At 41.4% G+C, this 21,590-nt stretch overlaps 2 protein-coding genes across 2 annotated transcripts in view; one reads left to right on the forward strand and one right to left on the reverse strand.

The window, feature by feature from the left end:
• LOC109938883 (proprotein convertase subtilisin/kexin type 7-like) overlaps window positions 1–9,789 on the reverse strand; it is a 48,817-nt gene extending 39,028 nt beyond the window's left edge. Inside the window, exon 1 of the mRNA XM_048615364.1 lies at window positions 9,271–9,789. The gene's annotated coding sequence lies outside the window, so the exon portion shown is untranslated. The remainder of the gene's footprint in view (window positions 1–9,270) is intronic.
• Window positions 9,790–9,968: 179 nt separating this feature from the next.
• The window catches only part of slc37a4a (solute carrier family 37 member 4a), a 31,057-nt gene continuing 19,435 nt past the window's right edge, over window positions 9,969–21,590 (forward strand). Inside the window, exons 1-3 of the mRNA XM_048615366.1 lie at window positions 9,969–10,062; window positions 15,896–16,070; window positions 18,029–18,261. Coding sequence (XP_048471323.1) covers window positions 10,057–10,062; window positions 15,896–16,070; window positions 18,029–18,261 — 414 coding nt within the window. The 5' untranslated portion in view covers window positions 9,969–10,056. The remainder of the gene's footprint in view (window positions 10,063–15,895; window positions 16,071–18,028; window positions 18,262–21,590) is intronic.

A 21,590-nucleotide genomic window follows, 5' to 3' on the forward strand; every position in this document is an offset into this window, starting at 1 on the left:
GTTACCAGTCCTGGTGTAAGACTGATCAGTTGTTTTAAGCAAACATGGAATCACAGTAGTGACAACAATAGGATAAACAAAGAAGGTTGTTAAAAAAAAAACTGGGAGAGAAGTAGAGGAGAAAGTTAACAAGTGTTGAAAATAGCTCAGTGCAAGAAACACACACAGCAAATTTTGTTTGCAAATAAATAGAGTTCTCCGAAACGTCAGCCTTCCTGCTCGGCCTGCTGTGTTCATCCAGCTCTACACCTTGTTATCACAGTTCTACGTAAAGCAGGTTTTTGACTCTGCATTTGTGGAGAGTCTGACCCATGGTAGGGTAAATTTGAGGGGAAGTGAATGCACAGCTTAAAATGCAAATGATGGAATTTTAATGAATTGCAATGAAACCACAACACCCTCCACACAATGCATACTATTCCAAATAGTCACTTTTTGTACAGGCAGTGCCAAGGTCACAAACAGATTCCAATCCTGAATGGATCCATAAGTTGGGGTATGCCTGTACAGGACTGCCGGGAAAAAGGACGTGCCAAAGTGCTCCATCTTGCACTCATCAGGACAGATGCAAGAATGCCCAATTTTAAAGGGGGCAGCAATTCATACATGAGAAACGGGTGTTGATTTTTGGCAAGAGGACGCTGAGGCTAAGGCAAGAGCTTTGTCAGTGTGTATTTTTTTCAGCAATACCCAAAATTCTTTAGTCATGTGGGGCAAGGGACAAGCCTGTTCTTCAGTTTCAATTCATTACAGTTGCAAACTGTCACGAGGTACAAGCTCAGCAACCTGAGAAACCAGGGGGAAAAATGTGTTTCAACAACATATCACACCAAGAGATGTTGACAAATTACTCTACACACATTCACTGATCTCCCAACACTGCACTGCCTGTAGCGTCCAAAACGCTACAGGCTGCAGCGTTCTTATTGCACTGAATCATTTTTCTGTTGGAATAGAAGGGCAGTTGAAATTAACAAAAATGTGACTCATGAAATAGGGTGAGTTTCGCTGTGGATAAATTATTTTCTGCCATTAGAAGGGAATAAGATAGAAGTTTGTCATCACATGCATCTTTCACTGTCACTGGATCAAACTCCGGGAATTCCCTCCCTAAGGGAATGGTGGTTCTACCTACAGCATTTGGACAGCAGCAGTTCAAGAAGGCAGCTCACCCCCACCTTCTCAAGAGGGCAACTAGGGTCGGGCAACAAATGCTGACCATGTCCCATAAGTGAGCATATTTAAAAAAGAAACACAGACTGCCCTTATTTGTACTATTACAGAGGACATGTTCCACCTCACTGAAATAGAGAAGTCAGCTCTGTGAAAACACAGAGGTAATAAACACCCAAGGAATCTAAAAGACCACTTACCTCCCGACTTATTAACAATGTATTATGACAAGTGCTCGAGTTTCAACTATTGGCGACTGGAAATTAAACTGAAAAATCACTTGTGCTGTGAGATAATGACCACAGAAACTTTGCATACATAAACTAAATCAAGCTCCTTCTTGAAATACACAAACCCCCGTTTTAGTTGGATTGACCTCTTTAACAATGTCAAGAACATGTGTGCTGGTTATTTTAGGATCATAGTGGCCATACAGCTAACCAATTATAGAATGAGCAAGTGTGACTCTTTTAAAATCAAAAACTCTATTATGATCAAAAGAGGAGTGGATAAAGAGAGAAGGCTAAGTCAAACACACAGAAGGACCCACGTGGTCCAAAAAAGGGTAATAACAAGCAGCAGTTACTCCCCTTTCTCAACCCGCCATCAGATTGCGTCACTAGGCAATAGGTCTAAAATCATTTTGAAAGATCATGATACAACCAAAAAAAGAGGAAGATCGAAGAGCAAAAAGAAAACAAATTGAAGGAAGTACAAATGCATTAACTGTAACATGTAGAAAGTGAAGTGTGTAGAAATGAGAATTTGCAGAAGTTGTCCCAGTATTTTTAAGTTACAAAGGGTTTCAACCTCCCTTTATCATGAACTTACCTCATCCACAGGTACTAAAGACTTGACCGGAATCTGGTGTCAGCTCTCCACCAGTTCAAATTGAAACTGGCTGCATGGTGAATGACATTCCTTCAAACGTTCACTATCTCTGCAATGATTCGCTCACAAATGCATTCACTACCATCAGATCTCATACAGCTCAAGAGTGAAGGTGAGATCGTGGGCGAGGAGAAAACAAGAACAGCAATTCGACAACAAAGGGAATAGCAGATGCCAACCTGCATCCCACCGTCTGACGGCCACCCATCGCTTGTAAAGGGAGTGAATTTAAAATCTTCTCATGTGTGGAGAACAGGAGCCTTGAAAGAACTGGAAAGTGACACCTTCACCTATTGGTAATAAAAACATTAATCGGAAACTACTGAACTGAGAAGTGTTTCAAGCAAAAGACTAACTACTGCCTTAAAGTGAAACAAGTTTGACCGAATGGAAATTTACATCCAGCACTGGGATTGCAGTACAACTGGACAATTAATTTCTAACTTACGTGCTACATGACAATCACCATGGAAATGACTTGATTTCCTTTAGAACGGGGGAACAAATGGTCCTCAAAACGCACAAAGCGTGGAACAAATCCATTAACCAACATGCTGTTACTTGGATTCTGTCACAGCATGTGGATGATGCTATTTAGGGCAGAATTTATTGCCCTTGAAAAGGTGGCAATGAAATTCCTTCTTGAACCTCCACAGGCTGCAGGGAATATACATCCAAAGCAAAAGGTAAGAAAGTTCCAGGAGTCTGGCTCAGTGACAGCGAAGAAATTAGTGATATACTTCCAAGTCAGATGCACGTGAATTGGAAGGGAACATATGGCGGTGGTGTTCAAGTTCATCTGCTAAGTGGTAGAGGTGATGGGTTTGGACGTATGGTAGATAGGGTAATAAAGACGAGGAGCTACTGAAGACAGGATCCCTTAAATAAAGTCAATATACCACGGTAACCAAGTATCAAAAGGGGTTCTGAGGAAGGGTCGCCGGACCCAAAACGTTAATTCTGCTTTTTCCTTCACAGATGCTGCCAGACCTGCTGAGCTTTTCCAGCAACTTCTGTTTTTGCATCAAAAGAGGTTCTTCAGCATCAAGGTTAACGAAGTCCCTGCAAAGCAACTTGCTAATGAAAAATGGCAACTGGGCATATCTGGATGGGGTCAAATGCCTAGATAAACCTTGGGTGGTGAATTCCAATGGAACAAGTTGGGAGTTTAAGCAGCAGCGGTGATACATTATTCATCTCAGACACTGCCAATGGCCAGGCAGAGTCTGAACCTACTTTATTAAAAGTTGACATTATTGAAGTCTGCTCTTATCATATATGAGTCAGAGTTTCATTTTAAATTAGCGCTTTGGGAGAGGTTTGGGGGTGCGGAGTTGTGCTGTGTGAAAATCACCCTAGATTCTGTCCGGTCATGTATTCCTGCAGAAAGAGAGGAAAACAATAACCTTTTTCCATCATTTAGGGAAAAAAAATCCATGATAAGGGCCATTGGTGTACAGTAAGAGAATAAGTGACATTCTATTTTTAATCCAATGTTTTTAAAAGGTCTTTTGAGGTTGCATTGTTTGTTTTCTCTTCAAAACTTGTGGCCTCAGTGAGATTCCCTGAAGTTTTCAAATAGGATTTAATCATTGGACAAACAACTGCAGATGAACAGAGTCAGCTTTGCTCCATTTGTACCAAAGGATGGAGGGACTATTGGTTTGGAATTTTCAACATTGGAAGGTACTCAACATAAAACCAGAACTCCTCTTCAAAAACACCAAACACAAATAGTATTTTTCTGCCACCTCGCAAGCTTTTGGAATATTCATTGCCAATTCCTACCTTAATGGCTTTTTCCCCAGACTTCAGGAAAAGTGACACACTGTACTGTTTGTCCAACAGTTCAGTTGTACAGCTCTTTCCCCATTTATTCCAAGAGCCACAAACTGGAGACATCTTGCTATATAACAGCATTAATACTGTGATGTATTGAAAAACAGCCAGCTGAGGCATGGTTCAAACAACCTAAAAATAATTAACCTAGTACTCATGGCAGTTTTAAGATATTTTCTAGTCAACTTGTTCAGAGATGTTATTACACACCACTGGAACAGGTGGGATTTGAACCCAGGTCTCCTAGCTCAGAGGTAGGGACATTATTACTGTGTCACAGAGCCTCTCCTGGCAGCTTCTATTCTATTGACTTTTGTTAGTTCCAGCTGTGCATTTTTTTAATAAAAAACAAAGGGCTAAGTTAATGCAGTTCAAGTGGCCAGAGAACATGCAATATGCCCAACTGCCCCACTTCCCCACTGAATGAGTAGATGACCTACTCTCAGGCTTCAACGACCCCTCGACCACTTCTCCAAAGTGTAACTTCACCGGTGACAATTATATAGCCGAGAAGGCCATTGGTTCACCCTGGCTGCGCTGAAATAAAACCAAGAACTGCGGATGCTGGAAATCAGAAATTGGAAAAACTCGGCAGGTCTGGAAGGATCTGGAGACAAAGCAAGTCAACACTGTGGGTCCAGTGACCCTGCATCAGAACTTTTCAATGCTTCGGTTTAACCTGCCTCTACTAGGCAGTGCATCCAACAGCCTCACTATTCGTATGAAAAAGTGTTTTATTTTGTATCATTTTTACTTCTTCTGCCAGTTGCTTCAAATTTATTCCTCTTTATTTGCTACCTTTATCACAAGTGAGAGCACCTTCTCTAGATTACTCTGCCCTGACTTCTCATGATTTAATTCCCTTTCGGGTTTCTTAGCTCCAAGAGAAATCCTCAATTTCGCCAGTCTGTATTTCAGACTGCAACACTTTGTGCAAAAGGAAATCCCCTCAGTTTATGTAGCGTGAATCAGTATTAATGAATAGTTTTCCACCTGAAATGTTCTGTTTCTCTCCCCACAGATACTGAATATTAGCTGTAGTTGTTTCTAAATTAGAATTATTTCTCGAATTAATGCTGAGACAGCTGAACCAAAGGAAAGGTTTGTTTAATTCTGAGTTAATGAAAGGAAGAAAAAGGGAAGACAATCACAAAGCTGCTTGTAAAAAATGGGTGAAACAAAGAATTGGCTGGTTCCCATTGAACGCAACACAATCTGAACCAAACACAGATACAATTAAAGTTTCAGCCCCAACTGAAAAGGTGACCCCTTGTCAATTCCTATGAGCCATCAAAAAAATCTCCCTCCCTACCAATGGCATGAAACGTTTGTTTTAAAACTCATGAACTCCCGTGAGGAGATCGGAATGAAGATCCACTTCGAATACATCCATGTCCAAGTTCCTCAGCAACATTTCAAAGTGATTTTAATTTCTGATGCCAAGCACTGGACGAACTGGTCACACAACAGAACAGAACAAACATGCCCAAGAGGCATAATTGTATATTTAGCTTCCTAACAACCAAATACATTTTCTCCCCATCGCTAAATGAAGCAACCTGTTACCTTACAACTGATTAGTCAACAGACAAGTGTATCATTGATTAAATGTCCTTCCGGATGAGGGTCTCAAGTAAGAACAGTTTTCTCACACAGCTTCATAGAGATTGAGAACTCACTACAGAGAGATGAATGAGGAGCAAATACAGCTATCACTTTGCAAAACTGTTATTTGGAGATGGTGGCAATGTTACTTGACAAGCAATTCAGAACCCCAGGGGTCACGGGCTCAAATCACATCTTGGCATGTGGTGAAATCCAGATTTTATCGAATAGAAATCCATCCGAATAATGGCCATTATTGATCATCATAAAAATCCATCTGATTCACTACCGTCCCTAAAGGGAAAGAAATCCGCCATATTTACCTGGGCTGTGACTCCAGACTCAATGTGGTTGACTTTTGACTGCCCCATATATTGCCCGGACAATTGAACAATTTTTTTTTTTTTAAATAAAGAAACTACAAGGAATTATTCAGAAAGCTAAACCAGACAGATTCAGAGAGCAGAGGGTTCAATCGTCCCCACTATGCCTGATTGGACGAAGGCAGCATTACATGGAATCAGAATGGGTACAGCGTGGATGGAAGCCTTTTGGCAGGTCACATCCAACTGATTCTCTAAGAGCAACTCAGCCAGTCCCACTCTCCTCCCTTTCCCCATGGCCCTGCAAAATTTCCCTCCTCAGGTATACTTAAGATAAATAATTGAATCTGTCATTGTCACACCCGTAAGTGTATTGCAGATCAGAACAACAAGAGAAAGTTATCCCTCACATCACTTAACATCCTTTTGCCACTGGCCTCATGTCAGTGCCCTCTAGATCTCAATCCTTCTGCGAATGGGTACAGTTTCTCTCGATCTACTCTATCCAGATCCTTCTTGATCAAAATCACCTTTCGGCCTTCTCTGCCCAGAGAAGTGTCACACTTTCACCAGAGCTACCCCCCATGTAACAGAGGTCATTCATCTTACATCAAATGCAATTAGCCACATCGCATTGGGTAGAGGATTGCTGTCAGTTTCTAGAGACCCTCATTGCAATCGCACATGTTTAAGTTTTTGGTGAGGGTAGAATTAAGTGCATGGTGCTGCTTTGATGATTAAATATCGTATAGGACACTCCCCATCGGGGATCATGCACTTGTAGCGCTGACTTGAGCAAGAAAGTAACAGGGAGCAACCCAAGTATCAACAGTTTTGGGAGATGAAGGGAGAATGTTTGTGAGGTCTACAAGAATCTAAAGAAAGCACAAGAGAGGAATTCCATCTCCAAGGAATCTTTCACAGAGGGCCTTAAAAATATTAAATTAATTCTGTTGTGTCACGAAATAGTTGCCAATTTACACACTGCATTGAGATAAATGGCGAGGTAATCTGTTTTAGAGATGCTGATTCTGGAATAAATATGGATCTGGACTCTGGGAGAATCCTCTGGTTTTCTTGCAAATAATGCCCCATTGTACGGATACATGTATCTAAGACAATGGATGGAGCAATAATTTGATGCTTCACCAAAAAGGGCATCACTTCTGATAACATAGCACCCAAGTCCAAACTCCATTGAATAGTCAGATAGTAAGAACTGCTGATGCTGGAGTCAGAGATAACACAGTGTGGAGCTGGAGGAACACAGCAGGCCAGGCAGCATCAGAGGAACAGGAAAGTTGACGTTTCGGGTCGGGACTCTTCTTCAGAAATGTCAGCCTGGATTTAGCAGGTAAGCCTCCGGAATGGAACTTGATTCAATAAGAGAAAGGAAAAAGAGCAGTGATGGAACATGCAAATTTAAAGCTGTAACATTCCGCTGCTCATTTTAGTCTAGAAACTGCTCCATTACAGAGAGAAGGGGTGGCTGCCAAAACGTACATTAAAAAAATAGAGGCAGACTTAGAACATAAGTAATGGTGACGTTGTGAGCAAAAGAGATACAGGATACAATCCAGAGACTGAAATTGTAAGGATGGAAGATGACAATCAAGAGATTACTGGCTTGTAAAGTTCGTAAAAATTAATAAGACAGTGTGGAACAAACAACAAGCTCATTGAGAAAGAAATAGCCGCAGAAGGAAACAATATTTGTCATGAAACTACAAAACCACACTGCATTTTTTTCTGCTGTAACTTTCAGAAGTACACACTGCAAAACAGGTGTACAGGTTGGAGAGGAATTCTAAAGAGATAATGTATTTGTTACTTTGCAGCATAAACAAGTTACATACTACATATAGAGAAGAAACCAAAAAGAAAGTGGGTAAGAAAGAGAGATGGGTATGACAAAAATAGCAAACACAAAATTCAAACATTTTTCACAAGATCTGCGAAACTGTTTCAAATTGTTTTTGCAACAAGTTTATATAGCATCTTTCATAGCATAAAAGATCACCAGGTACTTTACTGGAGCATCCCGAAATCCCAATGAAATGACACCAAGTCCCCCAAGATAATATTAATGCAGATAGCCAAAAGTTTGATCAATGAGGTGGGTTTCAAGGAAAAGGTTAAAGTATGAAGACAGATGTAAAGGGGCAGAGAGTTTAATGGAGGTGATTCCAGAGCTTTGGGACAAGGCACTGAAGGCAATGCCTGCCATTGATGAAGCAATTAAAATCTGGAATGCTGAAGAGACCAGAACTGAAGGAGTACAGATACGTTTTTGCCTACTTGTGTTCTTTATTGTTTTTATTAGGACAGGGCTACATGGGATGCAGGATAAAGCACATTAATTATTTTAGTTTAATAAAAAAGTTGTGTGTATGACTTTAAAAAGAAACACAGGTCAAAGAGAAACCAGAAAGCGCTTTCACAGAGAACAGATTTGTTCAAATTCAGACAGCTTCATCTCACTTTCTAACAAAACAGCCTTGATGAAATACAAAATAAACAACTGGTGCTGGAGACCAAGTGCTTTCTTGGTCCCATGAGAGAAAAGAAAGCAGCACTAAATTAATTTTTTAAGAAAAAGACAGTCAGAGCAGCTGCATGCAAATCTATAAAGCCATTCAGCCCATCGAGTCTGCTCCACTGTTCATCAAAATATTGGCTAAACTGATAATCCTCAACCTTACTTTCCTGACTTCTCCCCCATTCTGATCCTTTTACTGATTACAATTCTCTCAAATCCTGGATATACTTAAGGATTTAGCCTCCACAGCCTTCTGCAGTAAAAAAATTTCCAGATTTACCCCCCTCAGAGGAGAAATTCTCCCTTATCTCTGCCCAAACTGCGTGACCCTTACTCTGAGATTATGCCAGCTGGTCCTAGACTCTCCCACAAGAGGAAACAACATCTCCACAACTACAATTTCAAACTATCTGAGAAAACTGTATAGCTGAATAAGCAAGTGCACCCTCAAAACATCATATTGCTCAGTGAAGAACCAGGCGGGGGTGGGGTGTCTCTTACTTTTATCTACTTCATAGGAAAATGGACAAAAGAAAGTACAGGAGTCACGAATGACAGCGATCACAACCACTGAATCTTTTTTTCTTTTCCAATGAAGGCATCCATGGTGTTATCTCTCGCACTGACCCCCCACCCCCAATTATAGGACTCACTACAAAGTCACAAGACTTTACAATTGCAGCTTCGTAAATGTCAGCAACCGTGTGCCTGCATTGACATGAAACAAGTCCAAACCTCACTTACCATCCGGATCATCAGGCTGCAAAGAGGAAATCATGCTACTTGGAAACTTGCCAGTTGATGTACCAAATGTGAACTTTATTTTCCCAAAAAAAAACACCAAAACAAAACCAATGTGAGGGTAGAGTCCCAAGCAGGTAAGCTGTGCGCGCCACTTACCTGTCCTCTTGAATTCTGCATTGAGGTCGATGAATGGCAACTTCAGCTCGGTTGCCGAGTGTCAGCGGCGCTGGCTGGAAGCGGACGCACCTGCAGCAGGGTAAGGGACAGAACCAGCTGGACTATGCCTGGGAACACACACACACACACACACACACACACACACACACACGCAACCTGTACTTCTACCTCCCTCAAGGCTAACCCAACCACTCCATTGTATCCCAATGCGGAAGTCTCTCCCTTTCCCTTTTTATAACATCCAGAGATGAGTGCTGCTGACTGTGAACGTCAGTTCCGACCCTGCCTGGCGAAAACAAACTGGAATGACCTGCAGTCGAATGTTCATTTCCGCCAATAACAAACAGAGCGGCTGGATATTTTTATACATTTATCCGCGGGTAGAAACGGTTGCATTCTGCATAATGCACGATTTAATATGAATCCTGCAAAGTTTCAGATGAATCTTTTATTACAAGAACCCAACTGAGCTCTCTCCTTTGCTGCACCGTCCCTGGGTTTGATTGACACGAAATGAACACGAGCTCAGGCCAGTCCGCTCCAACCTCCATAGGATTGATACACCTCTCGTCCAATCAATGGCCGACTTCCCATGGAACCTGTAAAACGATTGACGGCTATATTGACCAATGAAACGGAGAGTCCCGGACAGGGCGGCCAATTGATTGGAGCGGGCGGGACAGCTGATCTGGAAGGAAGCGGGAGGAGTCTCCGCTGTCCTGGGGTTCAGACAGAAACGGAGAGGGCTTGTCCCTTCCAAAGTTCATGCAGGTAAGAATGAGTGGGTGAGAATCCTCTTAAAACACCCCAGGGAAACGGCAGAGAAGTGAACACGAGGCCCCAGTTTGCAGCATAGGAAGTATCGTAACGTACTTGATGCAGTTTTCCCCGGAATGCAGTGACAAAACTGAACTAATCGTTCCTTTGGCCTTTGATCCTTTTTTTTTAAAAAAAGACATATTTTGTGGACATTGTTCTGACCTGGTGAGATAGCTGCTGAGTATTTGAGCATGCAAGGAAAAGGTTATTAATGCAGTTAACTTTGCTCAGAGATTGACTTCCGTTGTATGAAATGCACTGTGAAATGTCAAATGAATTAATCTAACTTCACAGGCAAAAACTTGCAATGATACACTTAACGCCAGGATCATCATAAGTATTCTTAGTAGCAGAGGGATGTTATATATTAATGCATGACCACGGTCAGAAGTGTAAGATCGTCACCAACAAATGCAATAAGGAATTCAGAAGTTTTGTTTCACGTAAGGAGCGATGAGAATGTGGATGTTTCTACCACAAAGTGATTGAGATGAAAAGCAAACCATTTAAGTGAGTGTTGGCATATAAATTGCAAGCTATTTAAAATTGGTTATTGCAGAGCCTTTTTTTTTTAAAAGGCTCACTGACATCAAGGTCTTATGGCCCAGAGAACTCTTGCAGAATAAACATTGTTGGTAGATGCGGAAGCTCGTGTAAATGGGGTCAATGAACGCTGCAATTTATCTGATGCCATTTTGCTATCTTTTGACATCCCTTTGACAGCTCCCTTGCCTCTGAGTCAGAGACTTCTTACTTTAACATCAGGTTTAAGTTAAGCTGAACCTCTGTGGTGCTACATTGCTGGAAGTGCATCATTCAGATGACCCTTTTCCCCCATGTACCTTTATTTCCAGCAATTGCCCCCCACCCCCAAACCAATTCTTGCCCTGATCGTGAGATGGACTGGCATATTCAAAGAGCTGGAAGGTTTCCAGTTTCCATGCCAACCACTTCTCCCTCAATAGCCAATAATACCAATAATACCAATGAAGTGCTTTAAATGTTCACTCAGCTTTTTACTGTTTGTTCAGCCTCACTGTGTTTATTTAATAACAATAATTGTTTTCAGAGCCATGAGGTTGTGAAGCTCGAGATACGTTACAATGCTGTACAGTTTACAGTTTGAGTAGTTGTGTTTCAGCTGAAGAAAATAATTATTTAATAGGCCACAAAGTGTAAAAGTAGAAGTTAGTTTTACACATTTGGTGATCATGCTGAGCAGGAAGATGTATTGATTCTTCTGCTTGGACAATGTGGTGCCATAATGTTGTTGGTGTCTGATCTTTCCTTCCATTTTTGACTATGGTACCATCTCAATTTTCGTGTTTGTGGTTAGTGATTTAACCCAGTACTGTATCATTGGAGAGAGATCTAAAAACGACATGAGGGACAAATTTTTTACACAGAGGGTGGTTCGTGTGTGGAATGAATTTCCTGAGAAAATGTGAGTATAATTACAATGTTTAAAAGACTTTTGGACAAGTGCGTGAATAGGAAAGTTTTGGAGGGATATGGGCCAGGAGCAGGCAAGTGGCATTAGTTTAGTTTGGGATTATATCCAGCACGGAATGGTTGGACCAAAGTGTCTGTTTCCGTGCTGTACGAATTTATGACTGTAAATGCAATCTTGCTCTTTCAAAAAGCATTTTGAAAGTTATGGTCATGGTTAATGTAACTTTGGGCTGTTACAAGCTGTTGAAGAGGAGATGGATTAAATCTTACACTTTGTCACCAAGCCTTTTTAAATCATTAGTATGACCTAGATAATTAACCCATATCTATCACCCTGATGGCAGAGGTAGACTTTCCATCCTTTTCAAATTAATTCTTGTGCAGCAACTCTGTATGTTGTTCAATTAACAGTCTGTGGAATTCCACAGAGAAATCTCTGCTAGAACTGGGAACTGGTTTATATTGCATTAGATGGATTTGATTTATTTATTGCCACGTGTATCTTGTTACAAAATACGCTGAAAAGTGTGGTATAGTGTCACCACTCTCTGCCGTCCTAAAACACAGAAAAATAAACCAAAACATTGAATTTAAGGCAAAAAATAAAGAAATAAAGTGTCCAACTTTACAGTATTTCTTATTAAGCTATCAGTGCAAGGTGGTGTACAACTTTCACTCTAACTCCCTAATCATACAACCTTTTACTATATGTAACTGATTCTGGTTTGATGTCACTCGAGTAGGTGCTTCACAGTAACCCCATGTAGCAAAGCAAGGTGTCAGTGTATAAAATAGCAAGTCCTGCAATTTGGTGCATGGCACCACTGCTTGATTTTCCAATGTACATCACAGTCAATGACATATTTCTGAAGTACGTTCATTGTTGTAATGTAGGAAATGATGACTGTACCCAAACATTTTATGATATGTTGAGTCTGTTTTATTTTAACTTCTCTCTGGACATTCTTGTTGAGGAAGCAGGTGAAAGATTGTCAGCAATAGGCGGGAATGTGGGTTTTGAGGTTACAATCAGATCAGCTATGACCTTATTGAATGGCAGAGCACATTTGATGGCCTGAACGACTTACTCTTGTTCCGATGTTTATATGTCTAAACGTGTCTAATTTGGACTAGAGGCAATGGATCTTCGCCAAGAGCAGCAGCAATGGGTGGGGAATTTATAAATTTATTGTTTTTATTCTTAAATAGCATGGTTGTGTTTTACGCAATTCTTTTTGGTACATCTTGTGTTTTTGGTCCTGTTTGGGAATTTCCATCCTGAAGGCACTTCCAAAATTCTACTATATTTGCTTAAATGGTCATCCCTAAATTGAGAGCATTGCTGGACCATCACAGTTGATGCAACGCTGTCCATAGGTATGCAATTTGTCGTCCAGCGCCAAGAACGTGCTTCCTGATTGATACATTGAACATGCTGCCTTTTTTATTTCCTTTGTTCATTCACAGGATGAGGGCATCGCTGGCTAAGCAGCATTTATTGCCCATCCCCAATTGCCCAGAGGGCAGTTAAGAGTCAACCACATTGCTGTGGGTCTGGAGTCACGTGTAGGCCAGACTGGGTAAGGATGGCAGTTTCCTTCCCTAAAGGACGTTAGTGAATCAGATGGGTTTTTCCAACAATTGACAATGGATTCACGGTCATCATTAGACTCTTAATTCCAGAAATGTTTAGGTTAGGTGGGTTAGACATGGGAAATGTAGGGAAATGGGTCTGTGTGGGATGCTCTTCTGAGGAGCGGTGTGGACTTGTTGGGCCAAATGGCCTGTTTCCACACTGGAGGGATTCTATGAAAATATCTATTGAATTCAAATTCCACCATCTGCCATGGCGAGATTTGAACCCAGGTCCCCAGAATGTTATCTGGGTCTCTGGATTAACAGTCCAGCAATAGTACCACTAGGCCATCGCCTCTACAGAAGGGGAGAGGAAGGGGGGTCCCTGAAGCAGCAGATAGCGACGAAGCTGCCTTCCTCAGGACTCCTTTTTGCAGGGATCCAGGTTTGATGGTGTTCTTTCCAGTAGGAGTTTATGGCCTGAAAAATAATAGTTTCTTTAGTCTAGCACGTTCTCTTGATCCCAGCTCCCAACTCCATTGCTGCTAAAATAGTGGAGCACATTATGTGCTTGAAATCAACAGTGTAGACACAATTAAGAGGCAGCTGGACAAGTATATACGGGGGAGGGCAATAGATGGTTATATTGGTATTTTTAGATGTGGGAAGAAAGGAAGTTTGAGTAGAACTGCTAGTTGTTCCTCTCCCTGTATCCTGTGTAATCTTAGTGCCCTCAGGTTAAACCACCACCAGTTGTTTTTCTCTCTCCCTCTCTCTAGTGACAGAGCAGCCCCGTGGTCCTTTGAGACTATAGCGACTTTACCTTTATCTTTTATGCTAATAGACGTAATTATTCTGCCTTAGAATCAGGACAGCCCAGGATCAAAGGATTAGAAGTTTCTTTAAGTACAGAGGAAGCCATCACTGTATAGATAGTAAGAGGCTCTGGAGTGTTACTTAATGTAAGGATTAAAATGATCACTGAAGGGTGAGACCCCTTTCTTCAGGGGAAAGGGGAAAAATTAAATCAAAACGGCTGCTAAGGATAGTGAGTCATGTTCTCGGGGCAGTTTCTACATAAATAATTCTGTACCAAGCTCACTGGTCGAGGTTACCCTGAAATAACATTGCAGCAGAACCTGTGTGACAGCTGGGGGCTATGCTCCGAACCATAACATGTAGACAATCCAGTTGTTATGCTGTTTGTCTGCAACACAAGGTCAAAGCTAAAACTCAAATGCACTGGAAACATTGGTTTATAAAACTTTGCAGCTCTCAAAGGAAGGAGTGTTTAAGTAATTTGGAACTATCTTGAAAAGTTTTTATAGATGAGTAAAAGTCAAAACACAAAATGAGACTTGCATTTATATGGCGCCTTTGTTTCATTCAGACTGTTCCAAAAGCATGAAGCAGCTAATGAAGTACTGTTGAAGTGTGGACACTGCTGTGATTGTTAAAGGGAGGAAGCCTATTGGCCCATCAAGTGCACTGATTATGGAATGTACAACTGTATTTGGAGCAAGTGTTCCTGCTCCTGATCTCTGTAATGACAGCAAATAGAAAATATGTGGGCAAAAAGTGAACAGAATCAGGCTCAGTTCTGATTCAAACTGCAATTGAAACCTTGGTTGAGGAGAAAATGAGTGAGGGCTTCACTCTTGATGACTATCAAAAAGCCCAGTCTGGATGGTGTGCTTCTGGTTGAGGTTTGGATTGGACTGGCAGCGCTGCCTCCCGCAGTTAACTAAGTTTCAAACTTTCTTCCCCACTGTTTCTCACTTCAGCAAAGTCACAGAGGTGCCATTAGCCTGAAGCTGTACAATGAGTTACAGTTTTAGGGAGGGAGCTACCAAAGGAGAACATTGTGCGTTTTTAATGTATAAATGTGAAGTAAAATACTGCGTCTTTAATGATTTTGATTAGGTGCAAACTGTAAACAATTAATCTCATACAGAAATTGAAAGAAATGTGCCTTACAGTGTGATTGGCAATTGTCACCACCTCAGAGCAGGGACTTAGTTTGTAGCTATTCCATCCAAGACCATTATGCAAGTGGTGCTGAACATTTTAAGTAAAACATGTAATTATTTTGTAATTAGAAAAGTAGATCACATTGATACAGCTCTGATTATGATTTCATTTCAGTGTGTTGTTCTGCTGATTCTCTGTAAAAATTAATTAGGAAACTAGATAAAGTGTCAGTGAGACTAAAGAGTGTTAAAAATAAGCTAAAATCTTGTGGCTGAGCCATCATAGTTTCCTCCTTTGAACAACTGGCTCCATGCACTTCCATCTTTGACCTACAGTAGCTATCTTTCTTGATGCTGTGTAATTATTAACAATTCTTATTATTTTTCACAACCTGAAAAGTCTCTCCGTGCTTTCATTTATTTCATTTTTTCCATGTTCCTCTTTCAGGGTAATGACTCCTTCAATCTCTTGGACTCCCAGAGTTAATGTTTTGCCAGCAACAAACAAAGGTTGTTTTGAAAAAAAAGTCCAATCAACTCTCAAACTAGACAAGAGAAACATAATGTGGAATTGAACAGTGAAGTTTGTTTTTTTTTCTCTTTGCCCTCGTTAACTCTCAAAGTTACAATTGTCCTACCTCATTACTTAATGTAAATATACTTTGCGTAAAAGCATCGTGGGACATTAAATGGGCTGTTATTTGCCTTGTGTGTGCTTGATCTGATCTCTGGGGAAGAGGACAGTGCTGTGTAAAACCTACTGCCACCAGTTGTGTTGTGTGCTTTAGATTTGCTCAACGATTGCCAAAGGCTGTTCAAAAATGGCTTCTTACGGCTACTACAGGCTCAGCATCTTCACAGCCATGTTTGTGGGATACACGCTGTATTACTTCAATAGAAAAACCTTCTCGTTTGTGATGCCCTCTGTTATGGAAGAAGTGACCTTGGAGAAAGATGATTTGGGTAAGTATATCACTTTTTACTGGTGAATTAGTAATGAACTGTAGGAGACATGTGCCTGTCAGAAAGCTGCTGTTAGCATTCATGGGCTGGTTTGGATAAAAGTTCAACAACCTGAATCATTAACTCTGTTTCTGTCTCCCCTCAGACTCTGCCAAAGCTGCTGAGCATTTTCACAATTTTCTGTTTCTATTTCAAATTTCCATCTCCCTCCCACGGTGATGTGCTTTTTTACCAAGAGCTGGGTTGGATTTCTATTCCCTAAGGAATGAGTTTAAGAGTGCATGGAGACTCCAGCTCTGCCCCTGGGGTCATTAATCTGGGGAAGAAGAGGAAAGTTAGACTGTTTTTATTTGTCCTGCTGGGGGAGGAAGAAACCGTTGTGGTCATGAGCATGGCCATGAGTAAAGATATATTAATGAATATATGTATGAACTTGCAAATTAGGAAGAGTAGGCCATCCAACCCCTTGAGCCTGCTCTGCCATTTGATAAGGTCATGGCTGATCTGATTGTAGCTTCCACTTTCGTGATTTCTTTGTTAGTTAAGAATCTATCCAACTTGCCCTTAAAAATATTCAATGGCCCCGTGTCCACAGTTCTCTGGGGAGGAGAATTCGAAAGATCAATGACCCTTTTGAGGAGGAATTAAAATTCCATGTCTCCACCTTGAATGGGGGAACCCTTTGTTCTTAAAGTAGCCGTCATAATTTGGAGGAGGTACTTCAAGAAAGAGTACATGAAAAAATGAGAGGAAAATCTATCCATAAATTGATGTAATGAATACAGTATTGAAGTGAAAGTCAAGCATGAGCGTGGAGTGATTAGTAATTGGATAAGATCGTATTTTCAAGCCAGATGTTAAGTCTGGTATGAGAATCGGTAGATGCAATATTGATTTTACCCAGGGTTCATGCAGTAACTATCACATCATATTTGTTTGTGGCCAAAAAGAGCAATCAAGGCTTTTGAAAGTTTGTTTCTGAGAAAGTGTGCTCCCAACTGCTAGAAAGTGGAATTAGACTAGTTCGATGGTTGTTTTTGACCAGCACAGACTTAATGGGCTGAAGGGCCTTTTTCTATGTTGTAGAGCTCTATGGCGATATGAATCGTCACAATGTGATGAATCCCAAGTGGGGAGTGAGGAGAGGAAGTTGGAGAGAGATCAAATGTTGCCACTCTGGTTACACAGTGAATGAGAATATTGACTGCATTTTGTTTGGCTCAGTGATAATCAAAGGGCTGACAAATAGAAAGAAAGATAACTTTAAGATTGCAATTTTTACAAGTCATATCTAAACCCAGCATCCTACTGAAACTGAACGAGGAACTGGAAGATGAGTTTATTGAATAGAATAGAATAGAATATCCTTTATTGTCACTTGTACAACAATACCAAAGTAAAGGAGTACAATGAAAAAGTTGTTACAATTGCTGCCTTTTAATGGTGCCATCTTAAGTATAAGTACCTAGGTACAAATCTTACAGAGTAAAACAAAAAGTGTTCTTATCCAAAGAGGATTAAAGGAAAGCATAAGCATTACTTACAGAGGTAGTTACAACATAGTGAAAAGGTTTTAAATTATAGCAACAGGGAGGAGTCCCTCCCTTGATTATAGAAGTGTTTTCAAGGAGCGTTGGAAATAGGAAGAAAAATAAAAGAATCAGAACTGATTTGAACTATAGTAGGCCTTGTGAAGGAGCAATGCCCCACTACCATTATTTATTAACCATTCATATATCTCTGGGAGATGATGGGAAGTTGAAATTCCCAGGGTCTATATTGACTGATTCCAGCCAGCCGGTTGTGTTAAAGGGATGATGGCGCCAGGTCAAAGTTTTCAAATAGAACATGGAGAACAGCACTGAGGTTAGCAATTAAACAGTGAGTAATGGGAATTATGCATTAATCAGTGTGCAGTGAAGATAGTGATCTAATCTGGGTTTGTTTATTGCTTGCAGGTCTGATAACCAGTAGCCAGTCACTAGCCTACGCTATCAGTAAATTCATCAGTGGTGTTCTATCTGATCAGATCAGTGCTCGCTTGCTTTTCTGCTCTGGACTGTTCCTGGTCGGGCTGATAAACGTGTTCTTCTCATGGAGTTCCACAGTCACTGCTTTTGCTGTGCTCTGGTTCTTTAATGGTTTGGCACAAGGCTTTGGATGGCCTCCTTGTGGTAAAATACTGCGTAAGGTATGAAATCACCAACGAAATGTCACGGTTATCTCGAATTTGTTTTGCTCGGGTGAAAAATGTTTGCAATTATTCGCGGATGTCAACTCGGGCCAGTATGTGATTCCACATTTGCTGAGCATCTTCCAGTACCTTGCTTCAGAACAAAACTGACAATATATTTGGCCAGGGCAAGTTTGACCACAGCATCATTTATTGTCCACACAAAGGCAAACTTGGCTATTGGAGCAGTCCTGCCAGGCCTCCTGTCTCAGTCCAGCTGAGTGCAGACTGGACATCAAAGACTGTGAACCTCTGATCAATATGGCTCATTGTAAATGTAGCAATCAAAGTCACAGAGTCAACCAAAAACAGGAATTCTAAAAGGCAGAAAGATGCTCAGCAAGGTCTATTGTATCCATCCTGTGTTCAAAACAGGAGTAGAGTTTTGACACCCTGAAAGCATTGCCTGATCTTCTTCTGAGACAGTTATAACGACCTAACCAATTGCACAGTTTTTTGATGTGATTCCATGCCATGATAGATTGCTAGGATCCAGGTCTGTGCCAGGGAAATACCAGGCAGTTAATTCCTGACTTTTTTTACCATCTGAAGAAAGTCCCACACAAAAAGGCTTCTCTGTAACCTCTCCGTTTCTCTTTCACAACTCCATTTCCAACTGAGAACGAGTGGAGGTCATATCACATTTGACAACTCTTCCACACTTACTAATGGGCATCTGAATCCAGTCAGTTGGCAGATGGCAGTGAATGAGTAGTCGAAGAATGCCATGCGACTCCTTTGTGGAGGATTGGTGCCCTTAAACGGTGGCCTCTTGGGCTAAGAGCATGACCGAAGGCAACAACTGACATAAAGACCTGTGATGAGGATTTGTGAGCCTTTTCTGACGGGAAAGTCTGCTATCCCACTGATAGTGAAGCCAATGCAGATGTTCACTTGGTTGTTTGAAGATGCCCCTTCTCTCTAACTACCGGTGGTGGGTTGTGTTTTGATTCCCCATCCCACCCCCTCTGAATGCTGTCCTAGCTGGCCCGAATGGCCTGCTGCCAGAAATGCTTCCAAACAGAATGATGATGAAGCTGCTTATAACATTGTAGCAACTGTGTAACGTATACTTAGCAACAATTTAGCAACAGGGAGGAGTCCCTCCCTTGATTATAGAAGTGTTTTCAAGGAGCGTTGGAAATAGGAAGAAAAATAAAAGAATCAGAACTGATTTGAACTATAGTAGGCCTTGTGAAGGAGCAATGCCCCACTACCATTATTTATTAACCATTCATATATCTTTGGGAGATGATAGGAAGTTGAAATTCCCAGGGTCTATATTGACTGATTCCAGCTGACTGGTTGTGTTAAAGGGATGATGGTTTGTAGAATCTAATTCAATAAGAGACCTCACATATTACCCAAAGGACCATAGAACATATTAGAAGATAATTGTTGGGTTGGGTTGGGGTGAATTGCAGCCTGTGGCACAATCACAAGCCACAGAGAGCATTCTCTCTACTTGAGGTTCATCCTCGGAGTTGTATTATGTCTCCAGATCCCTGGAATTCTGTGATAACCTGATATTCTGCTTGTCTGTGTGGCTATTTGCTCAAAATTGACCTGTTCCAAGCCTGGCTTTCAATAATTCACCTGAGGCTGGGTCAAAATCCTGGACTTTGCTCCCCACCAGCATTGAAGATGTACCTACAGCACATGAATGGCAGAGTCAGAGAGATGGAAACAGACCCTTCAGTCCAACTCGCCCATCTCCACCAGATATCCTAAATTAATCTAGTCCCATTTGCCAGTATTTGGCCCATATCCCTCCAAACCCTTTCTATTCATGTACCCATCCAGATGCCGTTTAAATGTTGTAATTGTACCAGCCTCCACCACTTCCTGTGGCATCTCGTTCCATACACGCACCACCCTCTACGTGAAATGTTGTCCCATAGGTCCCTTTTTAAATCTTTTTCCCCTGTCACCTTAAACCTGTGCCCTTGAGTTTTGGACTCGCCCACCCCGGAGAAAAGACCTTGGCTATTTACCCTATCCATGCCCCTCATGATTTTATAAACCATTATAAGGTCACCCCTCAGCCTTCAACACTCCAGAGAAAATAGCCCCAGCCTATTCAGCCTCTCCCTTTGGCTTAAACCCTCCAACCCTGGCAAGATCCTTATAAATCTTTTCTGAACCCTTTCAAGTTTCACAACATCCTTCCTATAGCAGGGTGACCAGAATTGCACACAGTATTCCAAAAGCAGCCTAACCAATGTCCTATACAACTGCAACACGACCTCCCAACTCTTATACTCAATGCACCGTCCAATAAAGGCAAGTATAGCAAATGGCTTCTTGGGTTCAAGAAGGCAGCTTACCACCATCTTCTGCAGGCAATAAATGTTGGTCCGGCCAGCAACACCCAACTCCCACGAATAAGTCAAAAAGAAAAATTTGTTAATGAATTTACAAGCACTCGTGAATGTGTCTCTTCTTCTCGTCTCACAACCTGATCGCTTTCCATAAAATGACTCACTGGTATAATCCAAGTCTGGTGTGCTCCTGTCCTCACACCACTGCTAAGTTAGTTGGAGTGGGTTTTGTTTTAAATGTTTCAGAGGCTACAGATGAGAAAACTAAATTAACATCCGTGATGGTCTTGCACAATCACAGTGTGGCTTACAGTGCAGCAAGGTTTCAGAGTCCATGCCACTCTGTACCAAGTTGGGGCATCTGATTCAAGCTGGAGATCAAGGCCATCTGACCACCTTCCACATTCCCTTTATAAAGAAAACCAAACCTTCGACGTTTTCGCATTCATTTTGGAGTCCCAGTAACATGAGCAAGAACCCGTTTGTTCTCTGCTGCTTCATCCAATGTTGCTTACCTAATCACTGAGATAGCAAGAACCACCAATGCTGGAGTCAGAGATAACACAGTGTGGAGTTGGAGGAACACAGCAGGCCAGGCAGCATCAGAGGAGCAGGAAAGCTGATGTTTCGGGTCAGGACCCTTCTTCAGAAAAATTTTTATTTACCTTTTTCTTTTGATGCTGCTTGGCCTGCTGTGTTCCTCCAGCTCCATACTTTATTATACCTAATCAATCAGCATTGCAATGATCCCAGCATTGAAGTATCCATCCGAGAGGAAATGTTGTGCACCTCGTACAAATTCCTTCAATGGAAGAACTTGAAAATTGCAACCCAGAAGGCATGTTCTATTTTCTTTCTGAATGTTAACTCACCTGCTTCCTTTTCACAAAATCAAGTATGTGGATTAGATTATTCCCCCTCCTTCATTCTATGGAACAGCAACAAGACACAGTTCCAATGTTGTCT

This window comes from Rhincodon typus, chromosome 32 (assembly GCF_021869965.1).
Source record: "Rhincodon typus isolate 14 chromosome 32, sRhiTyp1.1, whole genome shotgun sequence".
Classification (NCBI taxonomy): Eukaryota; Metazoa; Chordata; class Chondrichthyes; order Orectolobiformes; family Rhincodontidae; genus Rhincodon; species Rhincodon typus.